General features: G+C 41.0%; 1 protein-coding gene across 14 annotated transcripts in view; it reads right to left on the reverse strand.

The window, feature by feature from the left end:
• The window catches only part of SLC9A9 (solute carrier family 9 member A9), a 685,122-nt gene that overhangs the window by 237,824 nt on the left and 427,020 nt on the right, over positions 1-20,278 (reverse strand). For all 14 annotated transcript variants that reach the window (XR_014294342.1, XM_082624526.1, XM_082624525.1 and 11 more), the window contains one exon: positions 18,377-18,465. Coding sequence is in view for 13 of the 14 variants with exons in the window: in XM_082624526.1 (XP_082480652.1) it covers positions 18,377-18,465 (89 nt within the window). In the remaining variant the exon portion in view is untranslated. The remainder of the gene's footprint in view (positions 1-18,376; positions 18,466-20,278) is intronic.

Here is a 20,278-nt window from a genome sequence, read left to right on the forward strand (position 1 = left end):
TAAATCATTAAATCCTTAGAATATTCGGATGAACAACAGAAATGGAATTGTCTCTCTTTTAAAAGCAGATCTGAAGTTTAACTCCTGTAGGTCACCACTTAAATCATCATAATAAATCACAACCAAGAAAAACACTTAGGAAAGAATCAATCACTTAAAAGCACTTAAAAGTGCTGGGAAGGCATAGAATATATACATTCAAGACAAAGTAAAATTAAGATATTGACGAACATAGAGATTGGAGCAAGTCTTAAGGCAGCTTAGAAGACTTTAGTGTTCTGTCATAGAAGTTTCTATATCACAAAATCAACTAGTACATACTGTTTCTGAACAAAAAAATTCATGTTAGAAGCAGAACCTGGAGTCAGCTTCAATCCTATCACTTTCTGCCAATGATACCTGGGTGTTTTATTTTCATGTCCAGTTGAACATTGTCAATGAATTTACTTTTTTTTTGCTTAACTCTGAAAAACATGGTGTAAATTGCTTGAAATTAAGTACTAATACACACTTTTGGAAACAGCATTTTTTTCTATCTATCTCCAAGTAGCTGAATATGTTCCTTATGGTGATATGAGCTTTCAGAGTACTGATAACTTACACAAATGTGTTCTTTGTGGGGGAAGGATTCAGTGAATAGAATAAGGTGTTCTAAGATGAAAGCTCTTGAGAATGTTAAAGAATCCAAAATTCTTGGGACTTCCCTGGTGGTCCAGTGGTTAAGACTCCGCACGTCCAATGCAGAGGGCATGGGTTAGATCCCTAGTTGGGGATCTAAAATTCTTAAACATGTACAAAAATTGCACATAGATTATAACTTTAAACACATGATTCTTCTTTACACGTCTACCTCATCATATAGAAAACATTAAACTTTCTTTTGTACAGTTCTGAAAATTATCAAAGTGTGCCTTAGCCACAGCTTCTGAGAAATAGACATGGCAAGTTTTCTCTCAATTCATACATGGTAGAGTACAGTAATTAGAATCACTGTCATTTAAGAATACCACCTCCTTAGCTGAAGAAATTAGAGATTTGATTTCAACATTCTCGAGTATTGACTCTAAAAAGATATTATTTATTGAGGCTTCAAATAATTTTAGGTGGAAAAAATTCTCTATCCTAGAATTATCTATAGTATGGGATACTGTAGGTAAGTCTAGATTTATATGGATTGTATACTTAGCAACTTTCCAAAGGTATTTCATGAAATTCATCACAAATAAATGCTTCTACGAAACTAAAACTGGAAATGAAAGTTAAACTGTGGGATACCCTCAAGTCAATAAGTAGAGGTGGAAGAAAGGCAGCTTGGTGAGGTGGAAAAAAAGCCCTGAACTTGGGATCTGTCCTAAACCCATCCAGGTCTATTTGTTGTATGATCCCAGGTAAATGAGTTAGCTCTGTGTGTGACAGTTTCCTCCTCAGTAAAATAGCTGCTCTTAAGACCTAACTGACCAGTTGTTGTCATGAAGATTAAATATACTAATTTTCAGTAAACCACCTTAGACAGTGACTGGCACCTATTAGATATTCAATAAATATTAATCAAATCTGCATTCTCCCAAATTAAAGATGAAAGTAGTGAAAATAAATACCCCTAAATAGCTCATTCTAGTTGAAGTACCATTTTCTATGTAGTGCAACAGTTTTGCAATCTGTGATCACTACAGTGAATCTGTGAATCTTAAAGTGAAACCTCCATTTGTCTGCTTCAGACAAGTGAGCAAGTCACCCTACGACGGGGTCTGTCGATTGTTCTCTTCGGCTTGTCAGTCTGACTGCCTCCCCAGATCTAAGAACTGTGGAAATACCTATCTGGGTAATGTCCCCAAAACATCCTGACTGCAAATATAAAGGCATTTGTACAAACATCTAAACATTGATGGCTCTGAACCTCCACCTACTCACACAGAATGTAAAAATCCCTTCCAGAGTTTCCTTTTCTCTCTCTTTTTTAAAAAAAATTAATTTATTTATTTTGGCCGTGTTGGGTCTTCGTTTCTGTGCAAGGGCTTTCTCTGGTTGTGGCAAGCAGGGGCCACTCTTCATCACGGTGCGCGGGCCTCTCACTATCTTGGTCTCTCTTGTTGCAGAGCACAGGCTCCAGACGCACAGCTCAGTAGCTGTGGCTCACGGGCCTAGTTGCTCCATGGTATGTGGGATCCTCCCAAACCGGGGCTCGAACCCGTGTCCCCTGCATCGGCAGGCAGATTCCCAACCACTGTGCCACCAGGGAAGCCCCTCCTTTTCTCTTGAATATTTATGGGAATCCCAAAGGGGAACCCCATGAGTGATGTTAATCTCCCCCAAGTCATTGGCTCTCAAGAGTTGCTGTACATTAAAGCCACCCAAGGAGATTTAAAGAGCTCTGCTGCCTGGTCCATCCCACCCCATGCCAATTAAATCAGAATCCCTGGGGGAGGCACCGGGCACAACTCCTGGGTAATTCCAGTGTGCAGCCTGGTTGGAGAAGGGCCTCAAGCCCTCCGGCGTGCAGTTCCCACCCCCCATGAAGTCACCTGGACAGTTTGGCTTCTAGCTGCTGGATCAAAACCCCACCTGTCAAATGACGGAACCTCAGCCCTTCCCCGCCCAGTGTCTTTCTAGAGTCCTAGGTTTGGTCACTCATTAGAATCACTTAGGTAGAGTTAAAAAATATATATATATTGCAGCCCAGGCCCTACCATAGAGTAACTAAATCAGAGTTCCTAGGCATCTGGGATTTGTGAAAGCTCCTCAGTCATTCCAACAGAGTCCAGGGTGGAGAACGCCTGCTCTGAGGGCTTTCAGGAGGAGGGAGCGGGGGTGGCACATATGACCAGAGCCTGGAACTTGCCACGCCTCAGCTCCGGCTGCCCACGTGCTTGCTCGGCTCAGCCACAGCCATGCTACCTGCGCCCACCTACTCTCGCTGTACTCCGAGCTGCTGACCGTGCTCTCCATGCTGCCTGCACCGCAGCTGCCTGCTGCCTGCAATTCTAGGACAGCCTCGTTCCTGGGGGCACCTGTTATTTTTGCCACCAGCACCTGAAGCTCTATTTCTGCCTGCCTCCTGGTCTTTGCCGCTTCTCTCTCCTTCCAACTTCGTTTCCTTGTGTCCAGTTCTTTTAGAGATGGCCCCTTAGTAGAGGTATTTGGACACCCACTTAAATTCTTTCTAGTTTACCAGCCAGCATTCTGGGAAGAGAGGAGGGTCCCAGCAGGGACACATTGCTGCCTCCCCCTCTCCCCATTTTACCAATTAGTGCTCTCGTCCTCAGAATATAGGCAGGCCAGCAGGTGGGTGGGTTAGGAGGGCCACGTCCATTCTCACAAAGTCCCACAAAAAGATGCTGATCCTCAGGCTGTACTAGACCCCTTCCCATTTATAGGAATTTCCCACTTAAGGGTTTGGTTATTCCTCTCTGTGTCTGGCTTCTGTCATTAACCCCTTCCTCATACATATATCACTACATGCCTGAAGCCCAGTCAGGGATAAAATTCAAGCTCCTTCCCTTGGGTTGTCTGGACCTTGGACAAATCAGGAACTAGGGCTAGTGCCTGTATTAGTGCCTGGGAACATTCTAGAGCCTTTAATAAGGTACTTTTTTGCCCAGAACATAGGGAAGACCCTTAAGGAATGGTGCTTTATTCCACAGGCCAGTGTATCTGAGTCCTAGCAACAGTCCAGCCATTACATGAAACATTCAGTAGGGCCGAACAAGCCAGAAATGTTCCTTTAAAATCAGACTACTTTTCCCCGGAATGTTAGATGGTTTCAAACTCTTTTGTCTCTAATAAACTTGGATGAAGCAAAAGACCCCTGTAGACTACCTGCCCCACTTGATACTATAAAAGCAAGCCCCAAACCAAACAACAGATTAGCACAAAGTGGAAGAATGGTGGTGTTTCCCCTAAGAGGGTGGTGTAAATCATTAATTTATGCCAGAACTGAGTGCAGGCAGTGCCATAAAATTGAATCATTATCACACTAGCCTACAAACCACCATTGGGAACACCTGCAGAAGGAATAAACAGTTAAGATATAGTCCACCTTGTGACCCTAGGAAAGAACCCAGAGGCTGCTCATAGAACTTCACAGTAACTCTCCAGAAACCTGCTGTGTCAGAACTCAGAATAGCGAAACTCGGCTGGTTCTCACCTCATCCCACGTGCTACCTGGAGCCCTTCTCTGCCTGCCTGTTTCTAGTCGGCCAAGAGATCTGCTACCTCGGCCCTATGTTGTAGGTCCCTGTGCTATCATCAGAGCAGCATCTTTAGACAAGAAAAGCAAGTCAGAGGATGACTAGTGTTGAGGTCTGAAGTCATTGTCCTAGAAACCTAAAATAACATTTTTTCCAGACCTGAGTCCCAAGGACCACATTTTCACAGATCTCTGGGGAAGAGAAGAGTTGTGTAAATTCAGTTACCTATAATGTCAGAAAAGATTAGACATTCTTTCTCAACAGAAGAATTCCTTTATTTTTCCATCAGGCATCTTTGCCCCTCTAGTTTGTCCTTGAAAATTTAATTGGAATGGAGCAAGGCACAGTACGAAAAGGGAAAAGAAGTATGTTTTCAAGCATAATTTTTAACATCTTGGAACCAATGGAAAAATACATCAGGAATAGTTTGTTATTTGGGTGCTCACTGCTACAGCAGTCCATAATAAGGGACATTCTCTTCTCCCTCAAGAACAGATGGGTCACTGCTGACTCCAATCAAGTGCTTTCTCAATGCAACCCAGAACAATTGCATTAAGTGACTTTCCTAAAACCAAAGTCTTATTCTCATTTATTAGATTTTCCTTTTAGGTAATTTGGAGTTCTGTATCATCTCTCCACTGATGAGATTTTTTGGGTTTTTGAGCTGTGCCTCCAGAAGTAATTCAATTTCTCTTCTGAAGGAATTGCACAAAGACTTAACATTTTATTAAATCCATTTGCTGCATCTTTCAAGACCATCAAGGAAATGGCATCCTTAAATTTGGCAGTATTCTTTAACAAACACACGCTCTGGTGCACGTATTCAGCCTTGATGTTTTCTGTGCTGCATCAATCAAATTTAATTAAAATGAGTAGAAAGATGACAGTAATTTCCATTTATCATCCCAAAATGCCATTATGAGACTGAAGCCCTTCATACCTGCACCTGTCAAGCAGGGTGATAAAACTATAATGGGCTATTCAAGGGGGTTATGTCATTGCCATCCTTAGAAATTTTAAGGTAATAATGAGCAACCATCTGTCTTGAATGTCATCAAAATGGGGACCAGGCCAGCTGATCTCTTAAAACCTATTCAGATAAATTTTTCCCATTAAGCAGTGAATCAGACTCATACATAGAAGGACATGGATCATATCTATTTATATGTTAATACTTAAGCATTAATAACGATTTTTTTCTTGTTTTCTAAAGGTGAAAGAAATGAGAGAAAATATTGAGACAAAGGGCAAGAGAGAAAGAGAGAGCGAGAGGACCATCTCTCTGAGAGGCTGAAGCTCTACATAGTGGTAAAGAATACAAAGCCATTATTTTGGGGGAAACACAGTAAAAAATTAAATTTTAGAAAATGCTGAATGAAGTGAGTATACTTTCTTAGGGTTAAGATAAGACAAAAGTTAGGAGAAGGCTTTGAATCTTGTTGGCAAGAAATGTCATGGTGAATTAATATGGATCCCCCAAATGTTGCCTATTGGGTAGAGATAGACAGTCCTGGCAGGTGACTCAGATATAGAGTCTTTTATGATCGGGATGAGGAAGCAGAAGAAAACAACAATAATACTCAATTACTCTTAGCTACATGGAGTACTGATGAATCCTGAAGAAAGAGGAAAACAACAGCAGCAAAATGGAATAAAATATCTGTCACAAGATAAAGAGGTGAATAGGATAGAAGACGTGACAGCATGGATACTTTGGTGGAAAAAGAAAAGTCATTCTTGGTTTTACCTATCAAGGCTGTCTCCGGTTAGTGTTAAGGCTGATAAAGGAAAAGAAGAGAAAAGGGAGGAGTGTTGGTCGGCAAGGACATGGTTACTTGGGTTCATTGTCATCTACAAAGGGGACAGGGAGGAAGAAGTGAAGCCCAAGGAGAGGAAGAAAATGACAGTGATAAAAAGAGAAAGGAATGAATTAGAGAACACGGTAGTAGAATAGATAAACAAATCCAAGTGCTATTTCTTAAAATGATCAGTATAATATTCAGTTTCATAAATTAAAGAAGGGGGAAGGGCTTCCCTGGTGGTGCAGTGGTTGAGAATCTGCCTGCCGATGCAGAGGACACGGGTTCGAGCCCCGGTCTGGGAGGATCCCACATGCCGCGGAGCAACTAGGCCCGTGAGCCACAACTACTGAGCCTGCGCATCTGGAGCCTGTGCTCTGCAACAAGAGAGGCCACCATAGTGAGAGGCCTGTGCACCGTGATGAAGAGTGGCCCCTGCTTGCCACAACTAGAGAAAGCCCTCGCACAGAAACGAAGACCCAACACAGCAAAAATAAATAAATTAATTAATACACTCCTACCCACAACATCTTCTTTAAAAAAAAAAAGAAAGGGGAAAATACATACACATCACTTTCTACAGGAAAAGTCTATAATCAAATATATGAAAAAGACATTAAAATAATAATGAGTTATGGTGCACAACTCTATCCTTTGGGTGACCTTTTTAACTTCTCTAAGGCTTGTAAAATATGATTAATATTATTTACCTCATGAATTTTTTGGTGAATTTTAATTGGAATAACTTATGTGAAATATATATTTATAATGCCAGGTAGTAGTGTTCAACAATTGTTGTTATTAAAATTTTTGAAAAGCTGGAGAGAATAGATGGTTTACTAGGAAAGTAAAGTTGACTGAGGAAGTAGAAAACCTAAGTATGCAATCATATAAGAAATTGAAACCATGATCAAAAAATCACTTCCCAAAATGGCATCAGGCTCCATGGTAGTATGTTCACAATTCTTTGAAACTCCTCCTTTCAAGAGGGGGAGGTTAATTCCCCTCCCACTGAGTGTGGGCTGGCCTTAGTGACTTGCTTCTAACAAACAGAATATGGCAGAAGTGACAGTGTGTGACTTCAGAGAGTAGTTAATAAAGAGCATTGCTGGGCTTCCCTGGTGGCGCAGTGGTTGAGAGTCCACCTGCCGATGCAGGGGACATGGGTTCGTGCCCCGGTCCGGGAAGATCCCACATGCTGTGGAGCGGCTGGGCCCATGAGCCATGGCCGCTGAGCCTGTGCGTCCGGAGCCTGTGCTCCACAACGGGAGAGGCCACAACAGTGAGAGGCCCGCGTACCCAAAAAAAAAAAAAAAAAAAAAAAAAAAAAAAGAGCATTGCTGCTTTCTTCTTGCTCTCTCTCTTTCCGGTTTCACTTGCTCTGGGGGAAAGTTACTTTCACACCATGAGGACACCCAAGCAGCCCTATGGAAGGCACATGGTGAAGAACTGAGGCTTTCTGCCAATGGCTATGTGAGTGAGCTATGTTGGAGTGGATCCTCCAGGCCTAGCTGAGTCTTCAGATACTGCAGCCATGGCCAACAGCTTGTCTGCAACCTCATGTGAGACCCTGAGCTAGAACTACCCAGCTAAGCTGATGCTCCTAGACTCTGATCCCTCAAAAACAATACAAAATAGTACAAGTTTGTTGTTTTAAATGATACATTTTAGGGTAATTCGTTACACAGCAATAGATAAGTAATACACCAAAGGTTGCTTTTTGGAGGTGGGTATTGGGTATTTTTAGTTTGCAGGGCATATCCCTTGAGCATTGGTCTATGCCCACGTTGGCCCCTGGGTTGCAGAACTGACTCTACCCCTCAGGTCATCGAACTTCCTTGGGCTTCAGTTTCCTCCAACATAATTCTGGGTTTAAAATCTTTATATTCCCACCTTGCTCTGAACTTCTTAGATTTTATGACTTAAAATTCTCAACTGCAATTATATACTATGATAAACAAACACAGATGTGTGGTTAAAAGAGTAGCTAAAATTTAATCGAGAAGTTACGGTACCTTGATGTTACAGCTTTATCAGAGAAAAAAACTTACATGAAAAATTTTCAAGGGAAAGCACATCTTATGTCTTACTCAGCTTTATTTCTCCCTAGTACCTGGCATATAGGAGATACCTACTATGGAGTGCACCTAATGGTCAATTGTGGCCCCTACTATAATCCAAGTTGGTTGTGGCATATGGCTTCTTAACTAGGGGCTCACAGACAATAATTCTTTCTGGGCACCGAAAGTACAGTGTGTTCTTGCCATTATGTGGGAGCTCCACTCTCATTAGCATTTAAAAGAGAACACTTATTAGCTGAACTACTAAATGTCCTTTATACAATATAATGAGTTTCATTGGAAAGAATCACCAGCTTAGCTAAGGAGAAATTTAAACACTTTGCCATCTTTTATGAATTCAACCCTTCTAGGATGGTATTTTTAAACGTACTTTGAATGAAGGGAAGAAGAAAAGTGGTAGAAATCTTGACAAAGGAAATGTAATTAGAGTTTTTTTTAAATGGCAATTCTAAGCTTTATGAAGATATCTTTGATCTTACTTCTCAGAAGCCAGGGAGACAGGGGCATTGTTGCCCCCGACTTTCTCTCTACTCTGTGCCTCAGAACAGGTAACTGGGATGAAACGAGCTTGCTTTTGTTAAAAGTGATGGAGAAAAATTGCAGAAAACCATAATCAAAAACCACTGTAATGCAAATCAATAAGGCAGATGCACACTGCAGGAAACAAGTAATGGAATTATACTTGATCTTTCTTTCAATATCTCAAGATTACCCTAGACATTTGCTTTGTACATCCAACTCATTACATTTAAATTAATGCATCATATCAGAATTAAATAAAACTATGAATTAGCATACATTGTTTCCCCTCTCTATTTTTTATCTTGGAATGTTAAAGGTCATAATTCATTCACTCATTCATTTTTTTTTTTATTAATTCAGCAACTCCTAAGTTCAAGAAAAAACTAAATGGTAAACTTCCATAAACTTTTCATATAGACCACAACATCCTAAGGGAATCAGACAGGACAAAAGTATACCTAGAGCCACAGAAGGTTAAGATAAATTTAGATGTTACATATGTAAGCATTTATCAAAAGGAAGTGTGGTGAGCAGGGAGACTGATGTCATGGGTTGATGTCATTTCCTTCATGATCCTACCTTCATTATCTTTGTAACAAATCTGATTATTATCATCATCTCTATGTCTAAAAGCCTTAAGCAAGTATGAGCCTTATAGAATATAGTTCTCCTGGGCTTCCCTGGTGGCGCAGTGGTTGAGGGTCCGCTTGTTGTTGCAGGGGACACGGGTTTGTGCCCCGGTCCTGGAAGATCCCACATGCCGCGGAGTGGCTGGGCCCGTGAGCCATGGCCGCTGAGCCTGCGCGTCTGGAGCCTGTGCTCCGCAACGGGAGAGGCCACAACAGTGAGAGGCCCGCGTACCGCAAAAAAAAAAAAAAAAAAAAAAAAAAAGAATATAGTTCTCCTAAACGTAGCACAGTGAGACACTAAAATGTCCACCTGAACTCATCTCTCCATGTTAATCCTCAACCCTCTCCCAAACCTTTCCCTTTCCTGCTCCACAACCTACACCAGCAGCCCAAACCCACCCCTATCTACTTCCCCAAGGGAACCTGAGCCCCAGGCAGAGTGTGCTATCTCTTTGTCTCTAGGACTTGTCAAGATCATTCTTAGTTTTCTGCTTTTGCATACTCTTTTCTCTTTGTTTTCATTTCCCATGAAATCTGCATGATAATCTCCTAATTATCTTTCTAGTCTCCCGTGAACACCTTGCCTCCAGGGAGCAATTCAGTCTCCTGGTTGCCTTTTTTTTTGCCTTTGTCTCCCTGGATTCTAGCATGGTGCCTGCCATGCAACCATGTGGTGCTTAGTCCACACTCAGTCCATGCTTGAAATGAAAAGCTGGGAAGCCCTTCAGTCAGACCCTGACACTGAGTGGTAGCAACGTAAGCTTTGTTCTCTCCACCCCCAAGGAAGCAGGCAGTCTTTGAAGAACCCATTACAATCACTCACATAGGAACAGAGAATTTTTCCAGGAAAAAGTATCCAGCCCTCAGTGAAACTTTTCACCCCAGGATAAATCAAGGACTTTGATGTTCTACAGCTTCATCCTTGGATTTGATTTGACAGCTTATTAAAATGGTCTACCCAACGATCTGTCAACAAGAGCATTGGCAAACTTTGACTGCTCCTCTCATCTCTGTGCATTGCATTGTAATCAAGTGATCCCTGCCCATCCCAGTCTGGAAGAGGGAACCAGATGTGTGTTTTATGCTCTATGTCAAGTCAGAGAATTATTAGGTTTATAGCATCCTCCTTAAAACCCAGTCATATAGTTCAATCATTCATTTTACAAATGAGAAAACTGAAGCTCACAGGTGTTAAATTAATTATCCAAGGCCCCACCATTAGTTGTAGAGATAATGGGCAAACTCTAGCTTTCTGGACTCTCACTTAAGTGTTCTTTTCACCATATCATCTGGATTTCCCCACATTCCTGTTCTTTTTCTTGAATTTTTTTTTACAAAGTCATGCATAGCACATCTAATTTGGCTCCCATTGTCTTTTTTTTTATTGGAAATTTAAATTTGGATTTGCATTGCTGCTTTTCCATTCAATGGTGATAAACACTCAAAATATCATCTGGGGGGAATGGAAATAAAATAAGCATCTGGAAAGAAAGTGCTGTAACGAAGATGTCATTGTTTGCCCATAAATGCTAGGCAAAGAATCTGGCTTTTCAAAAATAAATGCATGAAAACATCTATGTCCATCTCGGTCTATATTTTAATAAAAAAATTAAAATGCACTGAAAGACTTTCAAAGATGACAGAATTAAATATAAGCTAAATGACTAATTAGCTGAAAGGATAATAAAGATAGCCAAACATTCATTCGTCACTCACTCATTCATCTATCCATCCACTCAAGGTTTACTGAATAAATGATGCTAAGCCCCCCAATTGCTACTAAACCCATTTACTAATCAGAGAATAGTAAAAGGCAAAATAGTTTGAACGACAAGTCAAAAAACCTAAGTTAAAAATTTCCCTCTGCCACTCATAAGTCTTGGCAAACCCTCTCACACACGGTCTTCTACTCTGTATTATTCCCATCAGCACACAAAAGTACTGTTAGTTCTCCCATCTTAAAAATAGAACGATTTGTCTTTCGGCCTCACTTTTCCCTCCAGCTATCATCTCATTTCTTTGCTCCACATCCTTTGAAAGACTCGTCTATACACACAGTTTCCAATTTCTTTCCTTCTATTCTCTCTTGAACCCATTACATTCAGGCTTTTACCCTGACACTCCACCAACACGGTTCTTATCAATGTCATCAATGACGTTCATGTTCTTCACCTTACTTGACCTTTCAGCAGTATTTGGCACCATTCCTCATGCTCCTTCTGGAGACTCTTCATCTGACTCCCAGGACACCATACTTTCTTGGTTTTCCTTCTCCCTACTGGCTTCTCCCTCTAGGTCTCCTTTGCTGGTTCCTGACCTCTTACCACCACTGGAGTGCCTCAAAGCTTGGTTCTTGGATCTCTCCTCTAGTACTTCCTTAGAGATCTCATCCAGCCTCATGTTTTCAATATCATCTCTATCCTGGTGACTTCTAAAATTATACTTGTAGCCTAAACTTCGCTCCTGAACTCCAGAATTCTTTGTCCCACTGGCTATCAATAGCTTTGCTTTGTGGACTAATACACATCTCAAATGTCACAAATCAACACTTGGTTGTCGATTGTCCCTCAAATGTGCTATCTTGCAATCTTCTCCAGTTAATACATGAAACCTCCCTTCTTTTAAAATTTAAATCGTATCATGCCATGCCTGAACTTAAAAGCCTCTGGTGTTTTCCCACCTTGTTCAGGCTGTCCAGGACCCGTCCCTTGTCATTGCTCTGATATTGTCTTTCATGCTCTCCCCTGGTACACTGCACCTCAGCCACATTGGTCACCCTGTCCCAGGGTGCCATTGTGTATGTGGTTCCCAATTTCTGGGTAGCTCTGCCCCAGATGTCCACATAGCTCCCTCTTTTCTTTCTTTCAAGGATCACCTTCTTTTTGAGGCCTTCCTTGGCCACCCTGTTTAAAGTAGCAATGCTGCCTTCCCATATACACACACTCCTTCCTCCCTTCCTTGCTTTATCATGGGCCTTATAACTTACCGTGAACACTCTGTATGTTTTGCTTATTTATTTTGATTCCTCCAAACTCCTCTACTAGCAATTCTTTTTGATTCACTCTTGTATCCCAGCACCTTGAAGAGCGGCTGGCACAAAATAGGCTCTCACAAAATATTAGATGAATGGATGAAGGTAATCAGTGATAATAAGAAGAGCTACCACTTAGGTAGAGAAGTAAGTAAAAATTAAATAAGTACTTTGTACATGTTAATGCATCATAGATGTTAATTATTTAAATTAACATTGTACGCCCATGTATATCTGTAAAAGTAATTTTTAGGTGGAAATTGCAGGAAGGGAAGGAGAAATTCTAATTAAAAGGGATGCTAGATCTGTGATAAACCATAATGGAAAAGAATATGAAAAAGAACGTATATATATGTATTACTGAATCACTGTGCTGTACAGCAGAAATTAACACAACATTGTAAATCAAATACACTTGAATAAAATAAATTTTAAAAAAACCCCAAAACCTTGGAGGAAAAATTAAAGGATACTCTTTAATCTTTAAAAAAAAAAAAAAAAAAAAAAAGGATGGTAGAGAAGTACATGGTTTTGTAAGTCAGCCTCAGGCCAGGAAGAGACAGCTGATGGAAACACCCTGGAATCTGGCCCAGACTATCAGCTCCCAGGCCTGCCTAGCGGGTGAGGGCATGAGGGAGGAAGGGGTTGGGAGGCAGGCCGGGACTTGTGTGAGTGGGGTCAAGAGGTCGGTGTGCGGTCTTCTGGATGCTTCAGGGTGAGACCTCTAGGCTCACAGACTGCCGTGTGCTGATGTCCATCTCGAGTATCTCTAACGGTTCTCAGTTTCTAGGTCAAGAGTCAGGGCTTGCAGTATTTGTCTGTCTCTAGGACTAGATGTGCACACCCTAAAGTAAGCAAACGGCTTTGAGTCCAGGGAAAGGGTTGCCACGTATGTTCATATACTCTTTACTAGAGTGCTTTGCTATGGAAATAGAAATCCGCATGGTGGGTAAAAGCACCAGAATGTCTCTATTATGCTGCTTTGTGCCTAACACACAGTGATGCTACATGTTTCTTCATGGCTTGGAGTGAAAATCAATTCACTGGCATCTAGATGGTCATTATCAGTTACAAAACATATTTTAATGTAAAACTGCAGTTTTAAAAAGGCACTCTAGGGCTTCCCTGGTGGCGCAGTGGTTGAGAGTCCGCCTGACGATGCAGGGGATATGGGTTCGTGCCCCGGTCCGGGAAGATCCCACATGCCGCGGAGCGGCTGGGCCCGTGAGCCATGGCCGCTGAGCCTGTGCGTCCGGAGCCTGTGCTCCGCAACGGGAGAGGCCACAACAGTGAGAGGCCCGTGTACTGAAAAAAAAAAAAAAAAAAAAAGGCACTTTAATTCTTGAAGCTACAAAGGATATATTAATTCTCAAAAGTCTTTGTATCCAGATATAGCCGTTTCATTAGCTGATCTAGGCACAGTCCAGGAATAAAATTCTTTTTAAAATCTTATTACCTAAGGATTTTTTTTTTATATACACATTTATTTATTTATTTATTTTTGGTTGAGTTGGGCCTTCCTTGCTGCACACAGGCTCTCTCTAGTTGCGGTGAGCAGGGGTTACTCTTCGTTGCGGTGCGCGGGCTTCTCATCGCTCAGTAGCTGTGGAGCACGGGCTTAGCTGCTCCGCGGCATGTGGGATCTTCCCAGACCAGGGCTCGAATCCGTGTCCCCTGCATTGGCAGGCCGATTCTCAACCACTGCGCCACCAGGGAAGCCCATAACTAAGGATTTTATAACACAAAGTGGATTTTCATTGATTTTTTCCTACACTTCACTAATTGACTTCCTTCACTCCCATTAAACAGTCCTGGGGACAGAGGCAAAGAGGCGATTTATCCTACTGACAATGAACACCACTCAGGGAGATGCAGAGGAAGATAATGTATTCTGTAACCATGTGTTGTCATATAATACTTTCTAAACCTTTGTCCGTTTCAAGAGGAAACAGTGGCAATCTCTATAATCCCTGCCTCAGCTTTTCTTTACAATTTATAATTGGTTTCCCACATGGAGTTTAAACTTTGCTTGCTACATTGGTGAAGATGTGGCCAAGGACTTTGATCTGTGAAGTTCATTAAAGTACTTGATCTCCATGTCCTGGCTATTGTAAATAGAGCTGCAATGAACATTTTGGTACATGACTCTTTCTGAATTATGGTTTTCTCAGGGTATATGCCCAGTAGTGGGATTGCTGGGTCATATGGTAGTTCTATTTTTAGTTTTTTAAGGAACCTCCATACTGTTCTCCATAGTGGCTGTACCAATTCACATTCCCACCAGCAGTGCAAGAGTGTTCCCTTTTCTCCACGAGTCTGTCATACAGAGTGAAGTAATTCAGAAAGAGAAAGACAAATACCGTATGCTAACACATATATATGGAACTAAAAAAAGATGTCATGAAGAACCTAGGGGTAAGACAGGAATAAAGACACAGACCTACTAGAGAATGGACTTGAGGATATGGGGAGGGGGAAGGGTAAGCTGTGACAAAGTGAGAGAGTGGCATGGACATATATACACTACCAAACATAAAATAGATAGCTAGTGGGAAGCAGCTGCATAGCACAGGGAGATCAGCTCGGTGTTTTGTGACCACCTAGAGGGGTGGGATAGGGAGAGTGGGAGGGAGGGAGACACAAGAGGGAAGAGATATGGGAACAGATGTATATGTATAACTGATTCACTCTGTTATAAAGCAGAAACTAACACACCATTGTAAAGCAATTATACTCCAATAAAGATGTAAAAAAAAAAAAGAAAAAAGGAAATCAAAACTGAACCTGATCAAGCCTCTAGACATGAGCTATCTAATATGGTAGCCACTAGCCACATGTGGCTAATGGGCACTTGAAATGTGGCTTGAGATGTGCTGTAATAAGGATGACACAGATGCAGGATTTCAAGGACTTAGTATACAGAAAAAAGAGTAAAATATCTCATTAATATTTTTTTACACTGGATACAATTTGAAATAATATTTTGGCTACATTGCATTAAATAAAGCATATTATTGAAATTAAAAAAATAAAAAATAAAGTACTTGATCTCATTTTTTTTTAAATGGTGACCTCGGACTCTATATGCTAGGGTGGGGAATATGTGTGTAGATGTATGCATATATATTCATGTATAAATATGCACAGTTGCTATGTATGCATATATTGAGAGAAAAAATAAATAGAAAATGAGATATCCTGAAAGAAGAAAAGTGAGAAAGGTATGAGAAGGGAAGGGAAGGGAATTAGCATTCATTAAGCTCCTACTATGAACCAGACACCCAGGAAAGAAGGCGATGGGGGGAGCAAAGATGGAGGGATGCAATTATCTGGATGTTAAGGAATGAACTTGTAAAAATCTCCTTCCCTAAAGGAGACTGCTGTAAAAATGGATGCTGGCAGCCCATCAGGGAGTGCTTGTCAAGCCATTCAGAGAAGAACAGAAGGCTGTGGGGCACTGAGTTTGGCTTTGACTCCCCTAGGTGCTGGGCTGCTGTCGCGCCATGAGATGAGTTATCTTTGAAGTTCTGCTGCGCAGTCTGGATAGCGTGACTTAAAACTGCAAGTCCCTAAACAGAGTTCAACCTTTCAGAATACAAATGCTCAGAGAACCATATGAGGTCAGGAAAAAACAGCCTAAGATATTTCCCTTTAAATTCTAGAGAATGCTAGTAGTCTCCATAATTAAAAGGATCCTAGGAGACTATGTATTGGAAGTTTCTAGGTACTGGGCTCAGTTTTCTGGTTCATTTTTTAAAACTGGGGCTCCTTAAAATGTCTGTAATTGCATTTTCTGTGTCCTCTGGTGGGCAGAGATAAGGGTGACCTTGCAGAGTCCCTGCTGGGTAGGTGGGAGATGGACTCAGGTCCAGCTGAGCTTGGGACATGACAAAGAGAGAAGGATGAAAACAATAGCCATTTTACAGAGCTTTAAGGTAAGTCTTCAAAAACTGTTTAGGAATGCCTAGCCAATTACAGGTTTGCTTAGATGTCTTTTTGGGTTTTTTCCACTCCCACTGCCCCAACATCAGATGTTCTCAGCATCATTGGGCTTATTATAGGAGCCTATCTACCTCCATTTGCATTTTGGGATAGACTGCAATAATTTGGTTCTGTTCTTCATAATTTTCTATATCCATGTTCCTTATCATGTAACTTTACAGTGTTCTCCCACTGTAAGCTAGTGACCTGCTCAGCAACTTGACCCTGGGCTCAGCCATGTGTTTTTCTTTACCTATAGGATGTTTAGGAAATGTGATGCAAGCAGAAGCTTGAAATGAACTGGCACACGGGGGTTTATTCTTCTGCCAGGAGAAGAATGACAGACACGTGACACTGGTGAAGGTGCTCCAGACAAGCCCACTCTAGCATAGAGCCCCACCAAACCCACAGACAGTGAATCATCCTAGTTGAGACAAGTAGAGCCACCCAGATCAACCCAGATCAAAAGAGCTAAGCCCTGCAGATGCACGATAAATAAGTGTTTATTGTTAAATGCCACTGGGGTTGCTTGTTATACAGCACAAGCTAGGTGATACAAGTGCCATTTGATCCATGCTCTTCTTGTCTGTCAGTTGATATTTCTAAAATGGAACTTCAATTATCTGAAAATTACTCTACCTAAGACACTTCAATGACTTCCTGTTATGGGCTGAGTGATGTCGTCCTAAATTCATATGTTGAATTCCTAACCCCCAGTACCTCAGGATCTGACCTTATTTGGAAATAAAGTCCTTGAAAATGTAATTAGTTAAGTTGAGATGAGGTCATACTGGAGTAGGGTGGGTTCCTATTCTAGTATGGCTGGTATCCTTATAAAAAGGGTAAATTTAGAGACAGACATGCTCACAGGGAGAATGCCATGTGAACATGAAGGCAGAGATTAGGATAATGTGTCTACAAGCCAAAGAACACCAAAGATTGGCAGAAAACCACCAGAAGGTAAAAACAAGGAATAGAACAGATTCTCCCTCAGAAGGAACTAATCCTACCTATACCTTGATCTCAGACTTCTACCTTCTAGAAGTGTAAGACAATAAATTTCTGTTGTTAGAGCCACTCCCCATTACCTTTAGGTTAAAGTCTAAACTTCTTCACAAGGTATGAAAGTCCTTCAATAAGCTGGTCTCTGGCTGTGTGTGCAGTCTCATCGCATACTGTATTCCACTAACTTCAGCCTTACCCCATTCACTAGCCACATAGAACTATTTAAAGTGCTCCAATAAACTGCTTCAGAGCTTTTGTCCATGCTACAACCTTGGCCTCGAATGCCCTTCCTGCTACCTTCTCATCCCCCACTGGATCCCACATCTTTACCTAATTACCTTCTATTTGTATTTCAAGCTCCAGATTGGGCTATCATCTCTGGAAACTTTCTCTGCACCTTCCCAGGCCTAACCATGGGAGGAGGCCCTATGGAATTCTCCCCAAACAACCTATATAGACATTTCTATCTCAGTACTTATCACACTGTGGATAATTAATTGCTCACTGCACATCTCTATCCTCCTCAACAGACTTGATAATGAACCACTTAAAGGCAGGGTCATATATTATCTGCCCTTTGATTCCTTGTACCAAGCACAGTGCTTGGCACAGAGTGGTGATGCAGCAAATGTTTGTGGGAGGAATCTGTGAGTGTTTATGCACCAATATCAAAACAGATGTGTTCCTGGCATATCGGAGATACATTCTGCTTATGTGACAACTGGCAGTTGAGTTTACTTGGAAGCAAAAGCACCCAATTAAAGACCAAATATTACTTCCTTATCCTTCTTCATTTCCTTCTTTCTATAAAACTAGCCAATCTCACATGCTTTATAATGCTTTTAGATGTAAGTGACTGTGAATTATTACTGATGGTAGGCCTTTCATCTTCAGGACTGACAGTCTACGTTCCACATTTCTCAGGAGGAAGAGACTATTATAACTATATTTTTGCTTACCAAGAGAATTGTTAATAGTTATCCTGAAGAAAAAAAAAAAACTATAAATATCCAACCTATAACGAAGGCTTCAGCTTACTGTCTTCCTTTACTAATGAAATTCTTTCCAAGTGCCCTGCCAGAATTACATAACCATTACACTGAGAAAAGAGACAAAGCCTGTAGTGAGTTTTTTCTTTTACCTGTTTAGTCCTCATTTTGGAATCCAACGACAGATTGTTGTAGGTGTAATGTGCCTGTGTGACTCCACAGAAGAGAACAGCAACTATCCCTGAAATTTAAAAACATATCAGTCAAAATCAATTTTCTTTCCCATCTAAGTCAAAGGGGTAGGGCTATCCCAGCTGGAAAACAGACTTGGTATCAGTAGAGTTAAAATTGCTAATAATTATGGTGATGAAACCTTTGGTAAACCTGGCTGCTTACTTTAAACATGGAACTTAACAGGATTAAAGTTAAAGAAAAGCATTAAGAAGTAGGTTCTTCCTGGGGATAAATGATTCTCTGGTCATGAGTTAGGAAAGTTATACTTGGAAACCCATGAACAAAAGACTGTATAGTCAATTCCAGGCCTCTCACAGCTAGTGCCAACTACTCGGCTGCATTTTATACTAAATGCTGGCATATTTGCTTAGACATTTGCTTTCCACTGTGTACCTTCAGGAGCCTGAGAATTTCCTATCATACCATAATTTAGTATTAAAAACCACGAGTCATAAACCTAAGACATCTACAAGGGTTCAGTTGCCTCTGCCAATACTCCTACTTGCCAAGCCCCCAAAGAGATCCTTGTTTGCCTCTATACCTCCTTGGCAAAGCTGGGGGCTTCGTCTTTCTGCTGCTGGATAATCTCGTGAACACACCCAAGGCACACACTCCTTGAAGGTAAGCTGGTCTGTTCTTGTGTGCTTCTTATCCACAGTGGTCCCTCAGCTGCCTCTTGGCTGGTTGCAGGATTTATTTCTTAAGCCATCATTATACCCAGGTTTAAATGCTACATGAAGCCACACATACACTAGATGCTGCCTGGGGACAGAGGAGGAGAAACCATGGGACAAATGTGTTATTTGTCCCTGGGCTCTGTTATTCTCTGTGTTATTGCCCCTGAGCTGGGGTGGGGAAGTGGTAGGGGCTGCATTCTACCTTGGATTAAAGATTTGATTAGCTATGGGAAATTGGGCATAGAGGAGGGCTTTGGGAAAAACACAAGATGTAAGTAGTCTTCAACCCAAACCAAGGGGATTGAATTGAATTTTAAACAGCAGACTCCTTCCAACTAAAAACACTCATAAATTAAATGCTGATGATTCTTAAGAGTATAGAGATATGTGAACTGAATACTGACATTTCAAATGAAATAAAAATTTTGCAGTAAAGAATTTTAAAGAACCAAGCATATTTTTTACATGTACACTGTATGCTTCTATTTATATGTTGGTTATTTTGGGTGTTGGCTTTGGATAAAATATTGCTAAGACATATTTGTCTAACACATTTACATCACTTATTTCTTTTTAATATTATGCTTCAAACTTTTAGGCAAAAGAATAAAAACAACTAGGAAATTGTGCCAAGAAATAATATATGCAGTAAGCATTTATATAGTTGCTTTGGGTAACTTTTCAGTTTTCTAGCCTCTCTTCAGAAATTCAAAGAAAAAACGGCTTATGAAATACTATATTTCACTCTTCACAGAATTTCTATTAAAAAACAACCAGTACCAGGGAAACTTTGTGGGTACTGAAGTACTTCAACGAATTCGAGGAACTGGAAGGATTGCCATGCATGTTGTTTTGTCATCAAGTAGTTTTCTTTCTTTCTTTAAAAATGCAATTTATCTACCTCTGCTGATTCAGCAGTCTGTTGGAAGTTTTTCTGGGTGAGGTTTAGCCGACCTCCCACTGTTGTGGAAATGTTTTGACTATATATTGATCTGCGGAGAAGTAGTGAATAAAAAGGGAGGGGTGTGTGGGTAGTGCACAAATGCATTCTGAGGACAAAAAGAAGTAACAAAGAATAAAGGATAGGTAAGGGCCCTAAGACCGGCTGAATGCTTATTGTGGGCAAGGAACACACTAGTTTTA

Source organism: Mesoplodon mirus (genome assembly GCF_964341445.2).
Source record: "Mesoplodon mirus genome assembly, chromosome: 6".
NCBI lineage: Eukaryota > Metazoa > Chordata > Mammalia > Artiodactyla > Ziphiidae > Mesoplodon > Mesoplodon mirus.